This window comes from Trichomycterus rosablanca, chromosome 8, assembly GCF_030014385.1.
Source record: "Trichomycterus rosablanca isolate fTriRos1 chromosome 8, fTriRos1.hap1, whole genome shotgun sequence".
In the NCBI taxonomy this organism is placed as follows: Eukaryota; Metazoa; Chordata; class Actinopteri; order Siluriformes; family Trichomycteridae; genus Trichomycterus; species Trichomycterus rosablanca.
The window spans coordinates 35188094-35210684 of record NC_085995.1 but is presented as its reverse complement, the minus strand read 5'-3'; the positions used below and the strand labels follow the sequence as shown (position 1 = coordinate 35210684).

At 41.2% G+C, this 22591-nt stretch overlaps 1 protein-coding gene across 12 annotated transcripts in view; it reads left to right on the top strand.

Moving 5' to 3' along the window:
- ppfibp2b (PPFIA binding protein 2b) overlaps positions 1-22591 on the top strand; it is a 106940-nt gene that overhangs the window by 52899 nt on the left and 31450 nt on the right. For 6 of the 12 annotated variants that reach the window (XM_063000793.1, XM_063000795.1, XM_063000790.1 and 3 more), the window contains 3 exons: positions 8115-8252; positions 16374-16595; positions 18242-18337. In XM_063000793.1, the coding sequence (XP_062856863.1) occupies positions 8115-8252; positions 16374-16595; positions 18242-18337 (456 nt within the window). The remainder of the gene's footprint in view (positions 1-8114; positions 8253-16373; positions 16596-18241; positions 18338-22591) is intronic. The other 6 variants (XM_063000794.1, XM_063000791.1, XM_063000801.1 and 3 more) reach the window with 3 other exon arrangements.

Here is a 22591-nt window from a genome sequence, read left to right as displayed (position 1 = left end):
GACGTGGGGTTCAGTTGACTTTGCACTTGTGGATGTTCAAACCAGTTCTAACTGGAAAGTTAAAGGATTTTGTTGTGACTCTGTAGCTTCTTCTATTCAAGTGTTGTTTGATAATCTTGTCCCTGGGAAGCTACCTTCCTCATGACTTTCATCATTAGACTGATGATTAGAATCAAGTAGGAGGGAGGGGGATCTAGACAGAGGAAGATAAACAGGAGTAGAGAAAGCGTCCTCATGACTTTCTTGACTTGCCTGAACATGGAAATTCATTCATTCATTCTTTACATTTACATTTTCAGCATTTAGCAGACGCTTTTATCCAAAGCGACTTACACAATGAGCGGAACACAATGAGCAATTGAGGGTTAAGGGCCTTGCTCAGGGACCCAACAGTGGCAACTTGGTGGTGGCATGGCTTGAACCGGCAACCTTCTGTTTACTAGTCCAGTACCTTAACCACTGAGCTATCACTGGCCCACTTCAGGCTATCATCTTTAAAAATGTATCCTGAAGTTTTCATTTGGTCCAGTTCCACTTCACAAAAAATACACAATGAACAGGGTGTCAGTCCAGTACAGAGCACCACATACCTACCTATACACTCACTTCCACCTAAACCCCACCTTCTGTATGTTTTTGGGACATGGTGAAACACACAAAGGCACTAGAAAACATGCTTCACAGTCAATGATCAGAGTCATTTAAAAACAGTTCCAAACCTGTTGGCCAAGCAGCTGCATGCAAGCCTTACATCACCAATCACAAAGTAAAGCATGTTGCCACTGGACTTAGGAGCAGTGGAAACATGTTCTGTGGAGTGGCAGTCTGATGGATAAACCTGGGTTTGGCAAATGTCAGGAGAAACTTACCTGCCTGTAGACCAGTGGCATAACTAGGAGCTCATGGGCCCCAGTGCAAAAAAATAAATTTGGCCCCTCAACAAATTTCATATATACAGTATATACAGTGTATCACAAAAGTGAGTACACCCCTCACATTTCTGCAAATATTTCATTATATCTTTTCATGGGACAACACTATAGACATGAAACTTGGATATAACTTAGAGTAGTCAGTGTACAGCTTGTATAGCAGTGTAGATTTACTGTCTTCTGAAAATAACTCAACACACAGCCATTAATGTCTAAATAGCTGGCAACATAAGTGAGTACACCCCACAGTGAACATGTCCAAATTGTGCCCAAATGTGTCGTTGTCCCTCCCTGGTGTCATGTGTCAAGGTCCCAGGTGTAAATGGGGAGCAGGGCTGTTAAATTTGGTGTTTTGGGTACAATTCTCTCATACTGGCCACTGGATATTCAACATGGCACCTCATGGCAAAGAACTCTCTGAGGATGTGAGAAATAGAATTGTTGCTCTCCACAAAGATGGCCTGGGCTATAAGAAGATTGCTAACACCCTGAAACTGAGCTACAGCATGGTGGCCAAGGTCATACAGCGGTTTTCCAGGACAGGTTCCACTCGGAACAGGCTTCGCCAGGGTCGACCAAAGAAGTTGAGTCCACGTGTTCGGCGTAATATCCAGAGGTTGGCTTTAAAAAATAGACACATGAGTGCTGCCAGCATTGCTGCAGAGGTTAAAGACGTGGGAGGTCAGCCTGTCAGTGCTCAGACCATACGCCGCACACTGCATCAACTCGGTCTGCATGGTCGTCATCCCAGAAGGAAGCTGACGCACAAGAAAGCCAGCATACAGTTTGCTGAAAACAAGCAGTCCAAGAACATGGATTACTGGAATGCCCTGTGGTCTGACGAGACCAAGATAAACTTGTTTGGCTCAGATGGTGTCCAGCATCAGAATCAGAATCAGAATCAGCTTTATTCGCCAAGTATGTTTACACACGCAAGGAATTTGTTGCCGGCTGTTGTTAGCTCTCTACAATTTACAAACAACACAATATACAGACAAGACTATGTAGACTCTACAATTTACAAACAATACAATATACAGACAAGACTATGTAGACTCACTACAATTTACAAACAATACAATATACAGACAAGACTATGTAGACAATGTACAAATTTACATGTTCAGCAGAATTTGCATATGTACAGAAAATATAAAAATAGTGTAAAATAAATAGTTGAGTAAGGTAAGATGCAGTTACGGTATTATACAGCATGTATAAAGTGCAGTGTAAACAACAGTAAACAGCAGTTCAATTTTTGTTATTGATGAGTTTGATGGCATTTGGAAAGAAACTGTTACAGTGTCTGTTTGATTTTGTGTTCAGGGCTCTGTAGCGCCTGCCAGAGGGTAGGAGGTTAAAGAGTTCGTGTCCAGGGTGTGAGAAGTCTGTGATAATTTTTTCTGCCCGGTTTCTGGTCCTTGTTGTGTATGAGTCCTGGAGGGTGGGCAAAGGAGCACCGATGATTTTTGCCGCTCTATCCACCACTCTTTGCAATCTGCATCTGTCCTGTTTTGTGGCTGAACTGAACCACACTGTGATGGATGTGCACAGGACAGATTCAATGACTGCGGTGTAGAACTGTTTCATCAGCTCCTGTGGCAAACCATGTTTCCTCAGTTGACGCAGAAAGTACATCCTTTGCTGGGCCTTTTTGAGGATGGAGTTGGTGTTGGCCTCCCACTTTAGGTCATTGGAAATAGTAGTTCCCAAGAACCTGAAGGTCTCCACGGTAGACACAGTGCTGTTGAATATGGTGATGGGGAGCAGTGTCGAAGGTTTCTTTTTAAAATCCACTGTCATCTCTACAGTCTTTAGTGTGTTCAGCTCTAGGTTGTTCTGACTGCACCAGAGCACCAGCCGATCAATCTCCTGCCGATATGCAGACTCATCTCCATCCTGGATTAGTCCAATGATCGTAGTGTCATCTGCAAACTTTAGAAGTTTCACTGTTGGGTCTGTAGAGGTACAGTCATTAGAGTAGAGAGAAAATAGCAGTGGAGAGAGGACACAGCCCTGTGGTGCACCAGTGCTGACTGTTCTTATGGTAAATGTAATATCTCCCAGCCTCACCTGTTGTGTCCGGTCTGTCAGAAAGCTGGTGATCCACTGACAGATGGCGGGGGACACACTGAGCTGAGACAGCGCGCATGTGTGGCGGCGCCCTGGTGAGAAGTACCAAGACAACTGTATCTTGCCTACAGTCAAGCATGGTGGTGGTAGCATCATGGTCTTGGGCTGCATGAGTGTTGCTGGCACTGGGGAGCTGCAGTTCATTGAGGGAAACATGAATTCCAACATGTACTGTGACATTCTGAAACAGAGCATGATCCCCTCCCTTCGAAAACTTTGGGCACAATTTGGACATGTTCACTGTGGGGTGTACTCACTTATGTTGCCAGCTATTTAGACATTAATGGCTGTGTGTTGAGTTATTTTCAGAAGACAGTAAATCTACACTGCTATACAAGCTGTACACTGACTACTCTAAGTTATATCCAAGTTTCATGTCTATAGTGTTGTCCCATGAAAAGATATAATGAAATATTTGCAGAAATGTGAGGGGTGTACTCACTTTTGTGATACACTGTATATTGGTCTAGTAACGTTAGGCAGGTTACACAGATTCTCAAAATCCCTTGCTGTGCACTCACTGTATATTTTGATTACATGTATTCTAAAATTGTCTTCTAGTTATTTTAATATTTTACTTAACTTAACCACTTGCTACTGTAGAGGGTCGGCTCACCTAGCCGCTGCGAGTGCTGCTCGTCCGGCGGGGATGCTACAAGTCCTTTGCTCTGTGCGTTGGTGGAGGTGTGGGAATAAAGGCACACGACAAGGTAGAGTCACTTCAACTGTTTAGTCAGGACTTCAATGAGCATTACAACACTTTAGATTGCTTAGCTCCAGCACCTGAACTTCAATGCTGGGGCCATACGGTGAGTCTCATACACAAAACTAACTGCAGAACGTCCGAACGCACATGTATAAACCAGGTGCTGCATTCTGATTGGCTGAGCTGAATGTCACTCACATATCGCCGCTACAATATTGTAATATAATAATAACGACCTTGCGAATGCAGCCAATGGGTAGGCAGTGTGGTGGAGGGTTGAGTACATGTCATGGAGGGCCTACCCCCAGCCATGGACCCCAGTGCACCTGCCCCCCTGTAGTTTGTGCATCAACTGTAAAGTTTGCTTAAGGAGGGATTACACTATGGGGTTGTACCAACACATTTCAGACATTTATATGCTTCCATATTTGTGTAAACACTTTGAAGAAGGTTGGCTCTGTGGAGGAACGGATTGCTATCTGGTCGACTTAAATCGAAATGCTAATGATTAATTAATTGCTAAGAATATGAGGGCCAGATCATGTCATTTATCAAAAACACCTCATGTTTGAGTTTTCAATTGCAAACATTTTTCAATCCATTAAATGTATTTGTCATTATCAATTTCCTAGTCATCAAATCATATTACATTTCCTCAGATGAGTCAACTTTTAATAAAAGACTCGGTACAGTAACTGTACTTCCGCTGCTTGAGAAACATCAGCATTGCATTACAATATGTAAGCTGTGATTACCCACAGATTACCACAAGAGCTGTTTGTGTATTTGTTTGCTCTGGTGTTACGTAATCCCCGGATCACAGTCCGTGTTCCTCTACACTACCAGTTCCATTCTGAATATCCATGTCATGAGTCTCACCCACAGTCATTTTTGGAAATTGGTTTAATTACCTCCTCAATGGCGAATTATGAATCTGGTGGACATGCCCAGCGTTTAAAGCTTATCATGTGGGATGGTCTGTCTGAGAGTGTGTTTACACAGCCGGTGGACGTGTGCTGAGCAATCCGATAAGCCGGCCGTGATTCACCTCTTGATAAACTCGAAGCTCTTTCAGTTGTTGCCCTTTGAAGCTACAGACGGGTCTGATTGCAGACGTGTGCAATAATGGATAACTGGCTCTATAAGTGGCTCTGTTAGTCCTCTGTAATGATACCTGGATTTAGACTGGATTGTGGATTATGATTGGAATTAAATGTTGTTATTTATTGCTTTATAGTTTCTATTATGGTCGAATAAATAATAGGCAACAATTTGATCTCCTGAAATTTTCCCCACTTATCTCAGATGTATTGATCATGCATGACACGTTTGCTTATTTGGTTTAGCATTGGATCTATAAGGCTAACATATGATGAGAATACACACTATACCCAGAGCCTATTTCATTGTGAACGCAGCCTTTTGTACAGTACTGTAATACTGTAATACATACATGTACACGTCCATAAATTTTCTATATATTGCCTGTATATAGTGTTATAGTTTGTATATTTTTTGTGTTTAATGTATACATTGCTTGTATACTGCATTTATACTAGAGAGATACCATCAGCCCGAACCAAATTCCTTGTGTGTATCCACATACTTGGCCAATTAATCTGATTCTGATTCACATGTTTTTGCATACAGGTTTTGTGGCAAAAAACATTAACTGACTGAAATCAGAAAGCAGAAGTGTGTTTTTAAAGGAATGGGAACTGGCTGTGATGTTTAGAAGGTGACTAAGCATTATCTTGTGATCAACTGTGTAGCAATGATAATTTAGCAACTCCAGCGCTGTTCCCGTATACACACTCCACCACAGTCGCCCACATCATTCCCACCATGCTTCACCAAGTTCACTGATCCAGGATCAGCAGCTGTTTAATCTCACTGACTCAGACTTCATGTCTAACTAGAGACTTGTTTTGAATGTTTGAATGGCTTAAAAGTGAATTTAAAGTTTATAATCTAATGTGTTCATTGTGAAGAAACAGCATTGTTTTAAACAGAACGCATTCCAAACTGCACTTAGCACTCTAATTAGTTTATCTGACTAGTGTACGGCTAATTTATAGCTACACACTATGTAGCACATAAGATTTGGTTGAGAAAGCAGCCAGGAATTCACTCGTGTGCTTTGTAAACAATGTCCACCAACCATAACGATAAATGTCAGCTCTCATCTCCAGACAAAATCAGTTAAGTTTAAAGTTGTGTTATGCAACTGAGGAAAACGTTTCATGCAGTAAAGCAATAAAAGTTGTCGTTTTAAGGCTTAAACTGTTTAGATCAGGGGTGGGCAATTAAATTTTCCAAGGAGCCACATAAGAAACTGGGACTGTTGTGGAGGGCCGGACCAATAAGGTGAACTTAATTCTGCTTCATGTTAATTTTGTCTCTTTACAAAAAGCAGTAAATTGTACAGTTCTGATAATCTGTTACTGTTTAGATGTTACAATCAGAAAATGAGAAGTAGGCAGAGTAAAAACATCAACATTATTTCACTATTTAATCAACTAATTTCTCAAAAACAAATGTGAACAAAATGTGTTTAATCTTTAGACAAAGAGTCTAAGTACCATATTTGCTGTTTTTCAGTCCTTTGTTATTGTTGGATATTATTTTTAAAATCACAGAGCTGGTCCTGGCTGCTTCAGTTCTGGATGTGTTAAACTTTATAAAAAAGTCCTTGTTGCTTTTGCAGTTTAGTTGGCGAAGCTTCAGATGTGACGCTCCGCATCGTTCATGTTCTTGTATTTCTCTGTTTAGTACTGTAGCAGCAATTTAAACCCTAAATTGTGATCCTTAAACAGCTTTACATCTGACTTCTGTAAATAAATACTTCAACCGTCTCTTTCAGCCGCGCTCAGTTCTATTCGCCGACACATTACGGTGAAGCTGGTTACACTCGCACACACGTAAATCGCAACTTACGGAAATTTAGGGACATAGCGGTCCCGTCAAAATAAAAACAATTCTGTTATATGCCGTGTGTGATGTACATTTATTTACGTCTGATTTTTAATTGCCACTGACCTCATGCGGGCCGGTTGAGGATGGCTCGCGGGCCGGATGTGGCCCAGGTCTGGTTTAGATCAAGCTGCAGTATTGGAATAGCAATGCTAGTGAGAAACATGGCTAATAAGAGCATGCAATTGGAGTGCATGTACCAAAGGACTTGCCAGTTGCTGTCATGAAAACAGTAATGAAATAATAAAAAGTATATGCAATGTGATGTGCATCAGAGCTAAATTGGCTATAGTGCATGTAAACTCTTCCCATAGTTGTATATTGAATGGTCATCCAATTTTTAAGACATTTATCTTAATACATTTTCTCATCCACTATAGTTTGAGATGTTGTTGTTTTTACACTATATGGCAAAAAGTTAGTGGACACCCTTTTAAATTTAGCTGTTTTTGCCACGTTCACTTCTAACAGATGTATAAAAATGATATAAGGTACATGATATGCTTTTAACATTGTGGCAACAGTTTGGGGAATTCCCCTTTTTCTTTCAGCACGATTACGCCCCCAAGCACAGAGCAAGGTCTAAAAATGTTTGACTAGTTCTGTGCAAAGGAGCTTCAGTGACCTACACCTACACCCTAAACTCAACCCAACTCAACACTTTCGGGATTATTTAATCATGGACTGCGAGCCAGATGTTCTTTTCCAGCATCAGTGCCTGTCCTTACTGACTGACTGCAAAGTATTGCAAAAAGTCTTCTTAGAAAAGTGGATGATATTAAAGCTAAAAAGGAAAGGGGGAGCATTTCAGTATAAATGCGTGTGGTTTTGGAATGGGATATCCAACAAGCACATGGTCAGGTGTTTTAATACTTTTGTCCACTCTGCAAAGACTCCTCAAATGTCATCTCTTAGAGGTCACTGCTGGCCCTGTAGGTCTAGGCTCTGTCTGACCGTGGCTTTGTGTCTGTTACAATGTAAAGGGGACTTCATGAGCGTACTTCAGCTATCTCAGTCTGTGAAGGATTATGGAACATTAACTCAGCAGAGTTTCTCAGTGGGGTCTCAGGCTCCAGCAGCGTTTAGCCCTCAGACAGAGGAATGCAGAGAAAAGCCTTCCTCTTGATACACACACACACACACATTAAGGGGAAGAGAGGAAGCAAAAATAGCATTCATTGCTTGTATATATTTAGCGATGCCTGGCTGGGGCCCAGAAGTCTCTCTCTGAGAATTTGTTACCCAGTAGAGGAGCAGATATCCACACAGTGTTGGGTGATCAGACTATGGATCAAATTGTATACAGTATACAGTGGATGTCGACCTGTATGGGCTTACGTTTGTGTGTGTGTTTGTGTGTACGTGTGTAGGAGCTGCTGAATCGTACTTCACTGGAAACACAGAAGCTGAACCTGACTGATGAGGTTTCCTATCTGAAGCTTAAGCTGGTCAGTATGGATGAGGATCATGGGCACACGGACGCAGATGACAAACAGCACAAAGCCGAGGTACTCCGTCCTTTCATTGCTCTGTTAATGTATCCATATCACTGAGCCTTTACCACTTGCGGTGAATCCGGTGCCACCTGGAAATACTGGGCATGAACTTTAATCAATTAATCACTCACACATAGGGGTAATTTTAAAACACCAGTCTAAATGTGTTTTTTAGAAGGTTGGAGGAAACTGGAGTACCCAGAGAAAAACCAAATGGACATGGGAAACATGCCAAACTCCTCACAGACAGTGACTGGAGGCATTTAACATCTTAAGATCTCTAGGAACCTGGTGCACCAACACTACCTGCTGTGCCACCACTGTATCTTGATCCAAATTATGATAAGTCCAGTACTATAAGCAAACACTGGGTGCATGCCAGGAACACACCCTGGACAGGGAATCAATTCATTACAGAATAGCACACACTCCCACTTTCAGTCACATATTGTAGGCAATTTAAAGCAGCCAATCCACTTTCTGCATGTTTTCAGAAGGTGAAATAAGCCAGAGTACGCAAAGGTAAACATGCCAAACTTCTAACAGAAAGTAACTGAAGGCTAGAATCTAAGTGTGGCACCCACACTACTTAATGCAGCATGTATTCACTGCAAGTAGTATCAGAACCTTACAGCTTCAAAGTCCTGAGTGTGATTCTAAGCTCCAGTCACTGCCTGGGTTAAATATGACATGTTCTCCTCATGTCCAGGAACTTCTGTATTCTACCAGCTTACATGCGAGTAGGTGACTTGACTAGTGAACCATGCCAGGCTACAGATTTATGGGTTGTTTTCTACTGTGCAACCAGCGGTGCTAGCCTAGACTCCAGATTCACCAGCCTTGACCTGATTTAAGTGGTCACTAGCATTAATAAATGAACATTATTTTTATTTACAATGCTATAAGTGGGCGGCACGGTGGCACTGTCGCCTGTCGCCTCACAGCAAGAAGCAGCTTGTTTGCTTTTTCATTGTTTTTTATGAGCTACACCTACAATATAGATGCTCCTTTTGAAAAAGGATCCTCATAGAAACACCTTAGGTGGTAAATGGCATGTAAAACTGTTTTTTACAGCAATTTAATGAAATGAGTGAACTTGAATGCATTGATGGTAAATCACACATTTAAATTAAAAAAACACAGCAGGGTGTGACAGCAGGTAGGCCAGCCATAAAGTGTATGTGTAGTATACACTGATCAGCCATAACATTAAAACCACCTCCTTGTTTCTACACTCACTGTAAATTTGATCAGCTCCACTTACCATATAGAAGCACTTTGTAGTTCTACAATTACTGACTGTAGCCCATCTGTTTATCTGCATGCTTTTTTAACCTGCTTTCGCCCTGTTCTTTAATGGTCAGGACCCCCACAGGACCACAACAGAGCAGGTATTATTTAGGTGGTGGATCATTCTCAGCACTGCAGTGACACTGACATGGTGGTGGTGTGTTAGTGTGTGTTGTGCTGGTATGAGTGGCTGGAGTTTTTAAAAACCGTGTCCACTCACTGTCCACTCTATCAGACACTCCTACCTAGTTGGTCCACCTTGTAGATGTAAAGTCAGAGACGATCGCTCGTCTGTTGCTGCTGTTTGAGTTGGTCATCCTTGAGATCTTCATCAGTGGTCACAGGACGCTGCCCACAGGGCGCTGTTGGCTGGATATTTTTGGTTGGTGGACTATTCTCAGTCCAGCAGTGACAGTGAGGTGTTTAAAAACTCCATCAGTGCTGCTGTGTCTGATCCACTCATACCAGCACAACACACACTAACACACCACCACCATGTCAGTGTCACTGCAGTGCTGAGAATGATCCACCACCCAAATAATACCTGCTCTGTAGTGGTCCTGGGAGAGTCCTGACCATTGAAGAACAGCATGAAAGGGGGCTAACAAAGCATGCAGAGAAACAGATGGACTACAGTCAGTAATTGTAGAACTACAAAGTGCTTCTATATGGTAAGTGGAGCTGATAAAATGGACAGTGAGTGTAGAAACAAGGAGGTGGTTTTAATGTTATGGCAATACTAAAATGCAAGCGTAACATCAAGAGGAAAAATAATGAAATCATTATTCGATGTTTATTAAGAATGTATTATTATAACAGGTCTAGTTTTAGCACTTTTTATACTCTGTTGCCATATTGCTGGGTTTTTGTATTGGTGATTTATCAGATGATTTGATTTATTAGCACAGCAGAAAGTCTCTGGCTCTCTTTGTCCATGTAGGGCTTGTCTGGCACGGCTTCACCAGCAGCTGTGTTTATTTGCTGACTTTTTCTTTATATTTCCTTTAATTCAGTTTCTCTAAGTCTCAGTTAAATTCATGTCTGAAGAATTTATCCTTCAGCCTCTGTTGTACTGAGACTTTGTATCATTGCTGAAACTGAACTTGTCTTGTGTTGCACTGAGGTTTGGGATTGAAAGTAAATAAGTAAGCAAAGTATGTGGCATTTGTGAGAGCAGTACGTTTTGCTGCGAAACTACATTCAGAAGATCAGCTGCATTGACGCTTATGCTCATACATGTGTGAGTTTACAAACCATGTGATGGCCTGCGATGCACACGCCTTGTGTTGCTCAGGAATGTGAACAAGGGTCAGTCACTAATTGAAATGTGACCTGTCTGAAGTGACAGAGTTAGTATGGGGTGTCGGATTTGAGGTAGTCACATTCTTGTCGTCCCCCTGAGATGCCACGGAGATCTGGACAGACTCACGGTGAGATCAAACGCTTCAAAAGTGCTCCATAAAACTTCTAAGACACGTCTGTTCCAGTTCAGCTGCCTTCTGTACAAACATCTTCTTTTTAACACTCATCTGCAGACCACCTACTGACAATAAGAGGCTTATTTAATTTAAAAAAATAACTATAATATGTGGTAAAATGTTAAAATGTTAAGATTTATCATAAGGAAAAGATACAAAGGTCTACCCCATTCCTAATTTACTCAACAGGATATAAGGGACAGTTCTCTCAGGGGCTGTTGCAACTTTTGGCTTCATCAATTATCATTTAATATAATCTTACATTGTGGGGTGTGTAAAATCCCCTCTATCCAAAGTCTAGAAAGATTGTATTAGTTGATGCTTTTGACAAGGAATAATAAACTTGAGAGCTAGAAATACAGTATGAAGCCCTGTAAAAAGCAGTTAAACCCGTCTGATGCTGCTGGATATACAAATACTTCTCTCTTCCAAACCATGGCTTTATTACTGTTCTTTTTGTAATCAACAAAGCGAAAAGGGTGCCCAGGTGGCGCAGCAGGATATTCCGCTAGCACACCAGTGCCGAGATTCTGAACTTCTCTGTTCAAAACTCGGCGTTGCCACCGGTCGTCTGGGCGCCATCCAGCGGGCATAATTGACAGTGCCTGCAGGGAGGGATGACCGGAATATGTGGGTGGGGTCTTTAAATGCTGTGTAAGGACCCTGATTAGCAGATAGAGGTGCCTTTGCAGAATGCATTGGTGAAAAAGGGCTCCATTAAGGGCTGAGCACGGGTCAGAGGAGGCGTGTGCACCAATATACTCTCCTCAACAGCAAAAAAAAAAAAACTATCGGGGATCCCCAGCAGCCGGAGACAAATTGACAACGCTAGATTGGGAGAAAATGGGAGGAAAAAAAGAAAACAAAGCCGTTGGTTGCCATGTTGGGTAATGTCAAACTTCTTCAGTTATTCAAGGGTTGATTTGTGTGCGTCATCTGAAAGATTGCTTTTCAGTTTTGCATTTTTCCCTCTTGTTTTCACAATTCGATCATCTCTAATACTCCACTACAAATTATTTCCACTCCTACACTGGCCAAAGAGGGCCACAGCACACGTCCCATCAACAAGTGTGCAGTCACTGGACGTATCTTTTACACTAGCTAGCAATGGATGGAGGAGGATCAAGCTGTATTCTAAGTGATCCTTATAAACTCATGCCAGTGCCTCTACAAAACAGCAAAAGCCGCTATTGCAATGGCAATGAACGGAAACCCTATCCAGCTTTTCATCCCTTAGACACAGACTAGTCTAGAATCACTGAAGTTTAAACTTGCTTGAACATGCCACTGTAGTGTACTAAACTTTGGCATCCCAGAGTGCCAAAAGTTTATCTGAGTAAATGTTGTTGATGACTTCAGGGTTATTCCATATTTATGTGCACTAAGCATCAGGGTATTTGTGTTCAAAAGCTAAGAAAAGATTAGTTGTAAGCATAGTCCAGAGAGACTCTCACATTTTACCCCCCACAATCTCATTTTTGAATCACAAGAATTTGTTGTGCTGTTAAAACGTTCATTGTGTCTGGCATCACTGGAATTGGACAGAATCACTGGATTAGTCAAAATGATATGCTTCAGACTTCATTTAATAGTAATTTGCTGTGTTGATGGATTACATACGTTGACACACTAATGCATGATCATGTATAGAAATTCATCACTTATTAATATAGTGCATAGTGAACACTTATTTAACATTTATTTATTTTACACACTGTTGAGAATGCAGCCAGACACAAACCAGCAGTTTTCTCGCACATGCCCAGTTGTAAAATCATATAAGTGACCATTTAAATAATCAGATCACTGCTGAAATTGGTTCATGACTGGAGTGTAAGCATTTACTGTGACACGGTCATCACAGTGTTTCAGCTGTTGGACAAACCCAGTGTGTTTGAATAAACATTGTACTGTTTGTGTTTACGCCCCCACACACACACACTATAACAAATGTTTTACAATGGTTTTGTGCCCTAAGGCTGATGTGAAGGGATAAGAGAGGGTGTACATTAAGGAAGACAAAAGTACAAAGTCAGTTTCAGTGTGATGGACACATTGTGAATTAGGGGGTGTATCTCTCTGTCATGAATCCTGTACGAATTGTTTTGTTACATTGGAACATTTTATTAAGTTAAAAAAAACTATGTTTAGTTAGTTTTAATTCTCTTGGATCAGCAGCTCCATTATTATACTGCATTATTATTTATAAACCATTTTTTTATTTAACATATTAAAAATACTCAAACATTAAAACCTACCCACAAAAAAGTGCATGGTTATGTCAATTTTGCATGTGATGAGGCATAACATTATGACCACTGACAGGTGAAGTGAATAACACTGATTATCTCTTCATCACGGCACCTGTTAGTGGGTGGGATATATTAAACAGCAAGTGAACATTTTATCCTCAAAGTCGATGTGTTAGAAGCAGGAAAAATAGACGAGCGTGAGGATTTGAGCGAGTTTGACGAGGGCTAAATTGTGATGGCTAGACGACTGGGTCAGAGCATCTCCAAAACTGCAGCTCTTGTGGGGTGTTCCCGGGCTGCAGTGATCAGTATCTATCAAAAGTGGTCCAAGGAAGGAACAGTGGTAAACCGGCGACAGGGTCATGGGCGGCCAAGGCTCATTGATGCACGTGGGGAGCAAAGGCTGGTCCGTGATCCAACAGACTAGCTACTGTAGCTCAAATTGCTGAAGAAGGTAAAGCGCCCTGCCACAAAGCAAAAATGGTTCAGGAATGGTTTGATTAGCACAACAACGAGTTTGAGGTGTTGACTTGGCCTCCAAATTCCCCAGATCTTAATTAAATCGAGTGTCTGTGGGATGTGCTGGACAAACAAGTCAGATCAATGGAGGCTCCACCTCACAACTTACAGAAGTTAAAGGATCTGCTGCTAACATCTTGTTGCCAGATACCACAGCACAGCTTGTTTTGTACCACAGTCAGAGCTGTTTTGGCAGCAAAAGTGGGACCAACACAATATTAGGACATAATGTAATGCCTGATCGGTGTATGTAAAAATTTGGCCCGAGTTACTTAATGTACCTTTAATATAGCAAGGAGCACTCACAGACAACTGTGGAAAAGCAAGAATGGCTGACAGGTTGTTGGGCAACTAAGACTCATTGATGCCAATGGGAATAAAGTCCATGGTGCCTGGGCTACTGTGGTTTACATTGCTGATGATGTGGATGTGTTACAACACACAGTGCATCAAACCCTTCTGCATATAAGGCTGCAAGTATACTACAGTTCTGTCCACTGTCGAAGGCACCTAATATGGGCACGCTGACATCATAACTGGACATTGGAGCAAATGAATAAGGTTGATTGGTCTGACATCTTGTTTTCTCTAACATTGCATGGATGGCCGGTATTATTGTGTTTGCTATTTATTTCTGCTTTGGCACTTTAGATGAACTACATGTGCTTTAACATTTCTCTATTTGATTTTTTTAACTAATGTTAAATGTCAGTTTTGAATAATTTCGACATCTACCCTACGTGCTACCAGCAATCTTTACATGACATGGATTCACTCAGTACTTTATTTAACTTCTGTTCCTTTTCATTGATAGGTTTAACCTGGTAAAACATGCATTTTATGTTTATTTTAATCAGAATCTTGAGTAGTTAACAAACCCCCAATTAGGAAACCGTAATCGATCCCATTTCTGTCTTGGCATTGTAGGAAGTAATCCCTTCTTGCATTTGTGCATCTATAAACACTCTCCCTGTGCAACAGCTGACAGAACAAGAGAAATCCATCTGCAGCATACCACAGACACACACTTTCCCTACAGACATGTATACCAGCCATACGCTGCTGAGTGTTTAAGCTAAATATAGGTGTGGAACGTGGCCCTATCATCAGCTCCAACCTCATGCAGCGGTATCATATAAAACTTCCTCTATCTGAGAGTCTGAGCGTGTCTGTCACGGATCTGACCATGAATCATTCTGTCGTCCCTGACATAAAGAATGCTAAATGGGAAAACAGAGACTCTTCGGCACTAAGCTCGGATTTACTCATGTCTATTTAGCAACGTGGTGAGCCGCAAACGTAACCAAACGCTGAGTTGGTAATTTGTCTTGACAGAATTCTCAGAGACATTGATACACTTGAAAGTTTCAAAAAGTCTGGACACACACACACACACACACACACACATATATATATACTGATCAGCCACTGATCAGCCATAGCATTAAAACCACCTCCTTGTTTCTAAACTCACTGTCCATTTTATCAGCTCCACTTACCATACAGAAGCACTTTCAGTTCTACAATTACTGACTGTAGTCCATCTGTTTCTCTACATGCTTTTTTTAACCTGCTTTTACTCTGTTCTTTAATGGTGAAGACCCCCACAGGACCACCACAGAGTAGGTATTATTTGGGTGGTGGATCATTCTCAGAACTGCAGTGACACTGACATGGTGTTGATCAGACACAGCAGCACTGCTTTTTTAATACCGTGTCCACTCACTGTCCACTCTATTAGACACTCCTACCTAGTTGGTCCACCTTGTAGATGTAAAGTCAGAGACGATCGCTCATCTATTGCTACTGTTTGAGTTGGTCACCTTCTAGACCTTCATCAGTGGTCACAGGACGCTGCCCACTGGGCGCTGTTGGCTGGATGTTTTTGGTTGGTGGACTATTCTCAGTCCAGCAGTGACAGTGAGGTGTTTAAAAACTCCAGCAGCATTGCTGTGTCTGATCCACTCATACCAGCACAACACACACTAACACACCACCACCATGTCAGTGTCACTGCAGTGCTGAGAATGATCCACCACCCAAATAATACCTACTCTGTAGTGGTCCTGTGGGGGTCCTGACCATTGAAGAACAGCATGAAAGGGGGCTAACAAAGCATGCAGAGAAACAGATGGACTACAGTCAGTAATTGTAGAACTACAAAGCGTTTCTATATGGTAAGTGGAGCTAATTAAATGGATAGTGAGTGTAGAAACAAGGAGGTGGTTTTAATGTTATGGCTGATCGGTGTATATTTTAATACATGTTGGCAAGGTTAATTTAAACATTATATTGTGTTTTTAAATCTCTGTTAAAGAATCTTGGGGTTTTGGAATAACGGTTTGTGATGAACTACAAAACGAATGAGAATATTTCCAATACTAAAGTGTATCTACAGTACAATTTTAGCACTAAATTAGAGCAAAATTTTAGTGTTATTTACACCCTACGCCATGCACTATATGGCCAGTATGTGCAAGGTATAAAACATGAAAAAGACGACTTTTATTAAATAAACCATTCTTTCCTTTCATGTGCTCCTTCTTCCTTCTGAATCTTTCTGATATTTTGTGAATTGTTTTTGTGTGTGTCAGTGTGTGGTTAATGTGATCAGCGAGCTTCAGGCACAGATGCGCAAGTTCCAGCAGGAGATCACGACACGTATCCAGAACCAACGGGCTCTCGAGGGCCAAGCGGAGAGCGCGGCTCATGTCGCATACAATGGACAAGATGCCACAGATCACGGCCTGGATTCGGGCATGTGGTCACCGAACGGCGAGGACTGCAGCAGCAGCTTTAGATCTGGAGGAGACAACGTAGGCAGACCTTCCTTCTGCCATGAAGCTTACTGCACACGCTTTCCTTCTCTTACTGTTATTATTTCCCTTTGTATTTCCCTACCTCCCTGGACCCAAACTAACATTAACAGGTTTTTCTCACAGGGTATCCTCATGGCTACTGGTGTCCACTGCGTGTGCTCACACTGCTTTTGTTTATTGCAGAATAATGTGACTTGGTTTCTTGGTTTAGGGAGTTCCTGCATGACTGGACCTCTCACTAACTCAGTGGGTCTGTTCTTGTGCTCTTGTAGATATAGCATTTTGTTGATGGTTTATGCTATACAGCTTCCATGTATCTATTAGGTACTTTTACTATCTCAGTGCACTTTGTAGGTGTACAACGACTGGATTGTACCCCACAAGTCTTTTATTTTTCCTCTTTAGCATTATAAAAGTGTGAATAGGTTATCTCTGGTGGAGCCAGAAAGCTCTACTCAGGAAAAAACTGTCAACCTCTGAGGTGTGAAATGCACGCAGGTAATTTTCATACTCTTAACTGAGGCAGTTTTTTGCTTAAAAAAGAATTTGGACTACTGGGTGGCACAGCGGTAAAGCACGCAAGCCCACCGTTGCTGAGATCTCGACCCCTTGAGCTTGAAACCCGGCTCTGCTATCGGCTGGTCAGGTGCCTACACAGACACACTATTGACTGTGAGTCTGTAGTTGGAGGGACAGTAGCCGGAACGGGGCAGTCCTCGTCACTGGAGCAATTACAACACCTGCACAGGGGATGGCTGATTACGAATGGCAGTGCTTGTCTCTTCGCATATGATACTGAGCTCTGTCAGACCTCACCCTTGGCAGGTGAAAAGAAGCGATTCGTGGCTTGCACTTGTGTTGTTGGGGCTGGATGACAGCCACAGCCCTCCTCCATCCTGCCTCCTGGGAATGGCAAATAAAATTTAAAAATAAACCCAATGTGTTGGATATATCAATATAAACAAGCTTGATTATTAAGTGATCAGGCTACCTATATGTGGTAACCCATTAGCATTTTATTTGACTTAATTGACCAAATATACAGTATAAATTTGATGTTTTCATTTGCCTTATTAATTAAGAACTTAATGGCAAGTGTTAGTCCTAAAAGATCCACATAGGAAAAATCTGGTAACCTTGGAATCATGATCTGTATGAACTAAATGAGTCAGCAAATCAACTTGTGTGCTCACATAGTTCTTCATTACATAAAGATAACTGAACTTATGAACCTACTCACTACAGTACATCACATCAGGTGGGTAAGCGACAGTAGTAACATACCTACAACATGCACTTGTGGTGGGTGTACCTGCACTAAATAAGTATGTTCTAAAAGGTAATTCTCTGAGTGCGTAAGGATTTTCATTAACTGCACGGTGTGTGGCGTGGAATTGGTGAGGGGCTGTTGGAAAAATGCCCATCCTTCCCTTCAGATTTTCATATTTTCATTCCTTGTAACTCTAGGGGTAAACGGGACCTTGGTGGTAGTCTTGGTGGTGGAATGACTGTGTTGATGAATTGTGACCTTAAGCTTATTAACGTCCCTGAGACCTGCAAGACCTTCTAACGTTCCCTCCCGTCTGAAACTGTTGTTTATTTTCCGTTACAGCTGTTTAATGTGTTTTTATCTGTGTTGTTAGCAGGCTTTGCTACATGAGCTGCAGTCGTTGAAGGCCAAGGTGGACAAACTGGAGACAGAAAAATGTCAGTATGAGAGAAAGCTGAAGGCTACAAAGGTACTATTTATTAACCTCTTAGTCACTCAACTCTCCATCTTCTGCTTAACCTCATAATAAACTAATACTGAGCTCTTATGGTGTTGCTATGTTCGGTGCTGTGTGCTGTACGTGGGCGTTGCATGATCCACTATTATATGGCCGTACACTATATTGTCAAAAAGTATGTGGACCCCCTTCTTAATCTTGAGTTTAGGTGTTTTATCCTAATACAGTAGACCCTTGACTTACGAATTTAATTGTTTCCGAAGGGCTGTTCTTAAGTCAAAATGTTCGTTAGTTAAACATATTTTTCCCATAAGAAATAATGTAAATAGAATAAATCCGTGCCAGACCTCCCAAACCACCCCCCCCCCCCCCTTACCTAACCTTTCTAATGTCTTAAATGGTCTTTTTTGTTATAAATACAAGTATATTTTCCCTTAAATCTTAAATTATAGAATAGACATTACTGTAATAAACAATAATAAACAACAATACACAGTAGTACTGCACATAAAACACATCACATTTCAGTACAGTACTTGTGCTGTATCATACACCAGAATACATTTCCTTCTTTTTATATAAAATGTATCTACCAGAAACAACAATAACTCTCATATTTCTCTATTATTTTCTTCTTTATTTCAATAGTGTTGTATTTTGTAGGTGCAGTTGCACGAAAGAAAGAATAGTTTACTCCGAAATGTGTTCGTACGTTAAGTTGAAAAAGATCGTTCGTAACCCAAAATGTTTGTATGGTAAACCGTTCATAACTCAAGGGTCTACTGTATACAAAATTAGTTACATAAGACAAATGTTATGCTTCCAACTATGGGGCAGGAGTTTTTGAAAAGTCATCAGCATGACTATGCATACAATGAGGTCCATAAAGACATTATTTGAGTTTGGTGTGAAGAATCTTCAGTGGTCTGCACTGACCCCTGTCCATAACCCCACTGCACACCTTAGGGGTAATTCAGACTGAGCCAGGTCTTCTTATGCAATATCAATGCCTGACCTCACAAGGCTTTTTTTTACTGAATGGGCACAAATTTTCACAGACACTCCAAAATCTTGATGAAAACCTTCCTAGTGGAGTTTCAGTTCCTTATTAGTGACCGTGGTTTGGTAACAATATCTGCAGCAAGCTGTTTCTCAGATGTCCACATACTTTTAAAATGACAGTATTTGTACTTTTTAGATATACAATGGATTCAGAAAGTATTCAGACCACTTGGCTTTTTGTGCACTTTGTTATTGGGGGTTTAATTATGAATTGATATGATTGCAGTTTTAGCCCCTGATTTATACTTTGTTACCCGGAATTATTAGAAAATAAAACATGGTTTTAGAATTTTTGAAAAATGTATTAAAAATCAAAAACTGGCCGCTCGGGTGGCGCAGCGGTAAAAACACACGCTGGAACAAGAGCTGGGATCTCGAATACATCGTATCGAGTCTCAGCTCTGCCTGCTGGCTAGGCTGCATGGCCACATAAACAACGATTGGCCTGTTGTTCAGGTATGGGTGGGATTAAGCCCTCTCTCATAACTAATGCAATTACGACCTCTGCTGGCTGACTGATGGCGCCTGCACAGAGATGGGAAAAACGTGTGCTGATCAGGGTCTGTCTCTCCGTACACAGTGCTAAGCTGCACCGCACTCATCAAAGTGTAGGTGATAAGGTGTATACGGCTGTTGCCCACGTGTCGGAGGGGACGTGGGTTAGCTTCGTTCTCCTCAATTAGAGCGGGGATCGGCATTGGTGGAGAGGAAGCATGACGCAATCGGGCAATTGAACTAAAAGGCAGAAAAAAACTGAGAAAATTCATAAAACACAATAAAATGTGCAGGGGTCTGAATACTTTGTAAACTAAAACTAGGTTGTAGTTTAGGTATGAATATCTCCTATAGATAAAAAAAACTTCTAACTTCGTCTTTTTCACACTGTCCATCTTCTGCTACTACTTTATGTCCACTACCTTACTCTACCTGTCTTTTGCTTTATTTACAGCTCACTTTCTGTCTACATGAACACTACATGGCCAAAATGATGTGGACTCCTGAACACCCCACCCTATATGCTTTTTTAAATTTAAATCAAAATCATGTTCATTAATATAAAATTGGACCACATTTGCTATTGCAAAACGCTTTTAATGTTTTGAGATATCTGGTAGATTTTAGATCAAGGGTGTGAAGATTTACTACCATTTCTTTACAACAGCTTTAGTAAGGTTGGACACTGGGTTAAATTTTTTGCCTGGGTTCAAGTCTTGCATCAGTTGAATGAAGACGGATCATTTTTATGGGCAACATAACACCCAGTTCTGTTTGCTTATATGGCTGATCAGCCGAGCTGTTTTAGCTCCTATACACTTAATTCTCAAAACAACACCAAATATTTTGGCGATGTAGTGTAAAATTCTCATTCTGTCCCTGTAATTTCCAATCTTTCTGTCTTTGCATTTGTTTTCTCTCCAGCTTTCTATTTCTTACTCTCTTCATGTGTGTTACCAGTCGCTCATGACCAAGCTCTCGAGCCTGAAGCTCACAGTCGAGCACACTCAGGTAGAGAAGCAGCGCTGGGAGGAGCGCTGTCGAGCTGCACAGGTGCTTAACTCCTCTTCTTCACCCTCTAACCTTCATCACGAGGGACAAGAACATAAAGGACAGGACCTCAAAGTTAATTATGTCTAAAAACCTGGTTCAAATTGCAAAGAAAACAACAAAATTATGAAATAATTTATAAGTAATTTGTAGAACTGCCTCAGACTTAAGCTTCTAGTAAACAGGTTTTATTTCTTTTCAATACATGGCATAAACCGAAGGGTCAGAAGTCTAGTGGGGGTAAAACATGGTCCTTGCGGATTGTGAGAGCACCGCTAAAATTGTATTATTATTATTAGTAGTAGTAGTAGTAGTAGTAGTAGTATTAGTGGCAGTAAGAATCGTAATGGTAGTAGTAGTGGTAGTAAGAGTAGCAATGGTAGTGGTAGTAGGAGTAGTAGTAGAATTAGTAGTGGTAGTAAAAGAAGAAGTATGAGTAGTAGTGGTAGTAGGAGTAGTAGTAGAATTAGTAGTGGTAGTAAGAGAAGCAGTATGAGTAGTAGTGGTAGTAAGAGTGGTAGTAGGAGTAGTAGTAAAATTAGTAGTGGTTGTAAAAGAAGAAGTATGAGTAGTAGTGATAGTAAGAGTGGTAGTAGGAGTAGTAGTAAAAGTAGTAGTGGTGGTAAGAGAAGTAGTATGATGTTTGCTTATTCCAATAGGTTAAATTTAGCAAGTAAAGAATCTTAAAGAATAGACCTTCAACCAAAAATATAAAGTCATCAGCATCCTGTGAGCAGCAGGTGTCCATTGATGAAAGACTAGAAGAAGATTAACACCCTTAACAGCCTTCAGTTTCTAACTGTTCACTTACAATGAGTGCTAACAGGGTATGTGTCCCTAATAAATAGGCCAGTACGTTTAAATATTATTTTAAAATCCTGACAACAGTGTTAGTGACGTTGTTGTGCTGAGACTGGTCCACCACCAAAACGTCATCTGGTCAGTGCAGATGATTGATAAATGGGGTACAGAGAGGTAACAAATTGCATCTGTGTGGTAGATATGGCTTAAAACATAATCAATAAATGTACCAGATAGGTGTACCTAATAAAGTGCTCAGTGATTGTAGGGTGGGACAAAGAAGAAAAACTAAGTTAAGTAGTGAGTTAGTGAGTTTTTAGTCGTGGTTAACAGTTTGCGCTTCTGAAAGGGATTTATTCTACTACCAGCCATTGAATATTCCTTGAGTCCTGAGGACAGATCTAGACAAGCCTGGACTGTGGCTGAAAGGGTTCTGTGATCTGTAGGCAGTGCTCTGTGCACTGTAGGCAGTGCTGTTTTAAAACTGTTCTAGAGCTGTTCTAGAGCTCTGTCTTTGTATGAGGGCAGGTAATGTACACAAAGGTTTTAAAGGTCCTCTTCTTCAGTTCTTGTGCTCATCTGAACTCTAGTTCTTGCTTTACCTGCTTCTGTCGTTCTTGTTGTGCTGTATGTACTCCTATATAAGGTTAGGTCCAGGGCTGATTACTGGGTAAAGGGGTCTGTTTAGCTTGTCCGTATCCTTGTGATGTGTGCGTGTTGGTTAGTGTTGAAGTCATGAAAGATTAATGCTTCACACATCAGCACCATTAGCAAACACGGCACCAGATCTTTCTGACTGTTTGTTCATGATGCTGCCTGTACTGCATCACTGTATTTGTAGTTAATCAGAACACATTA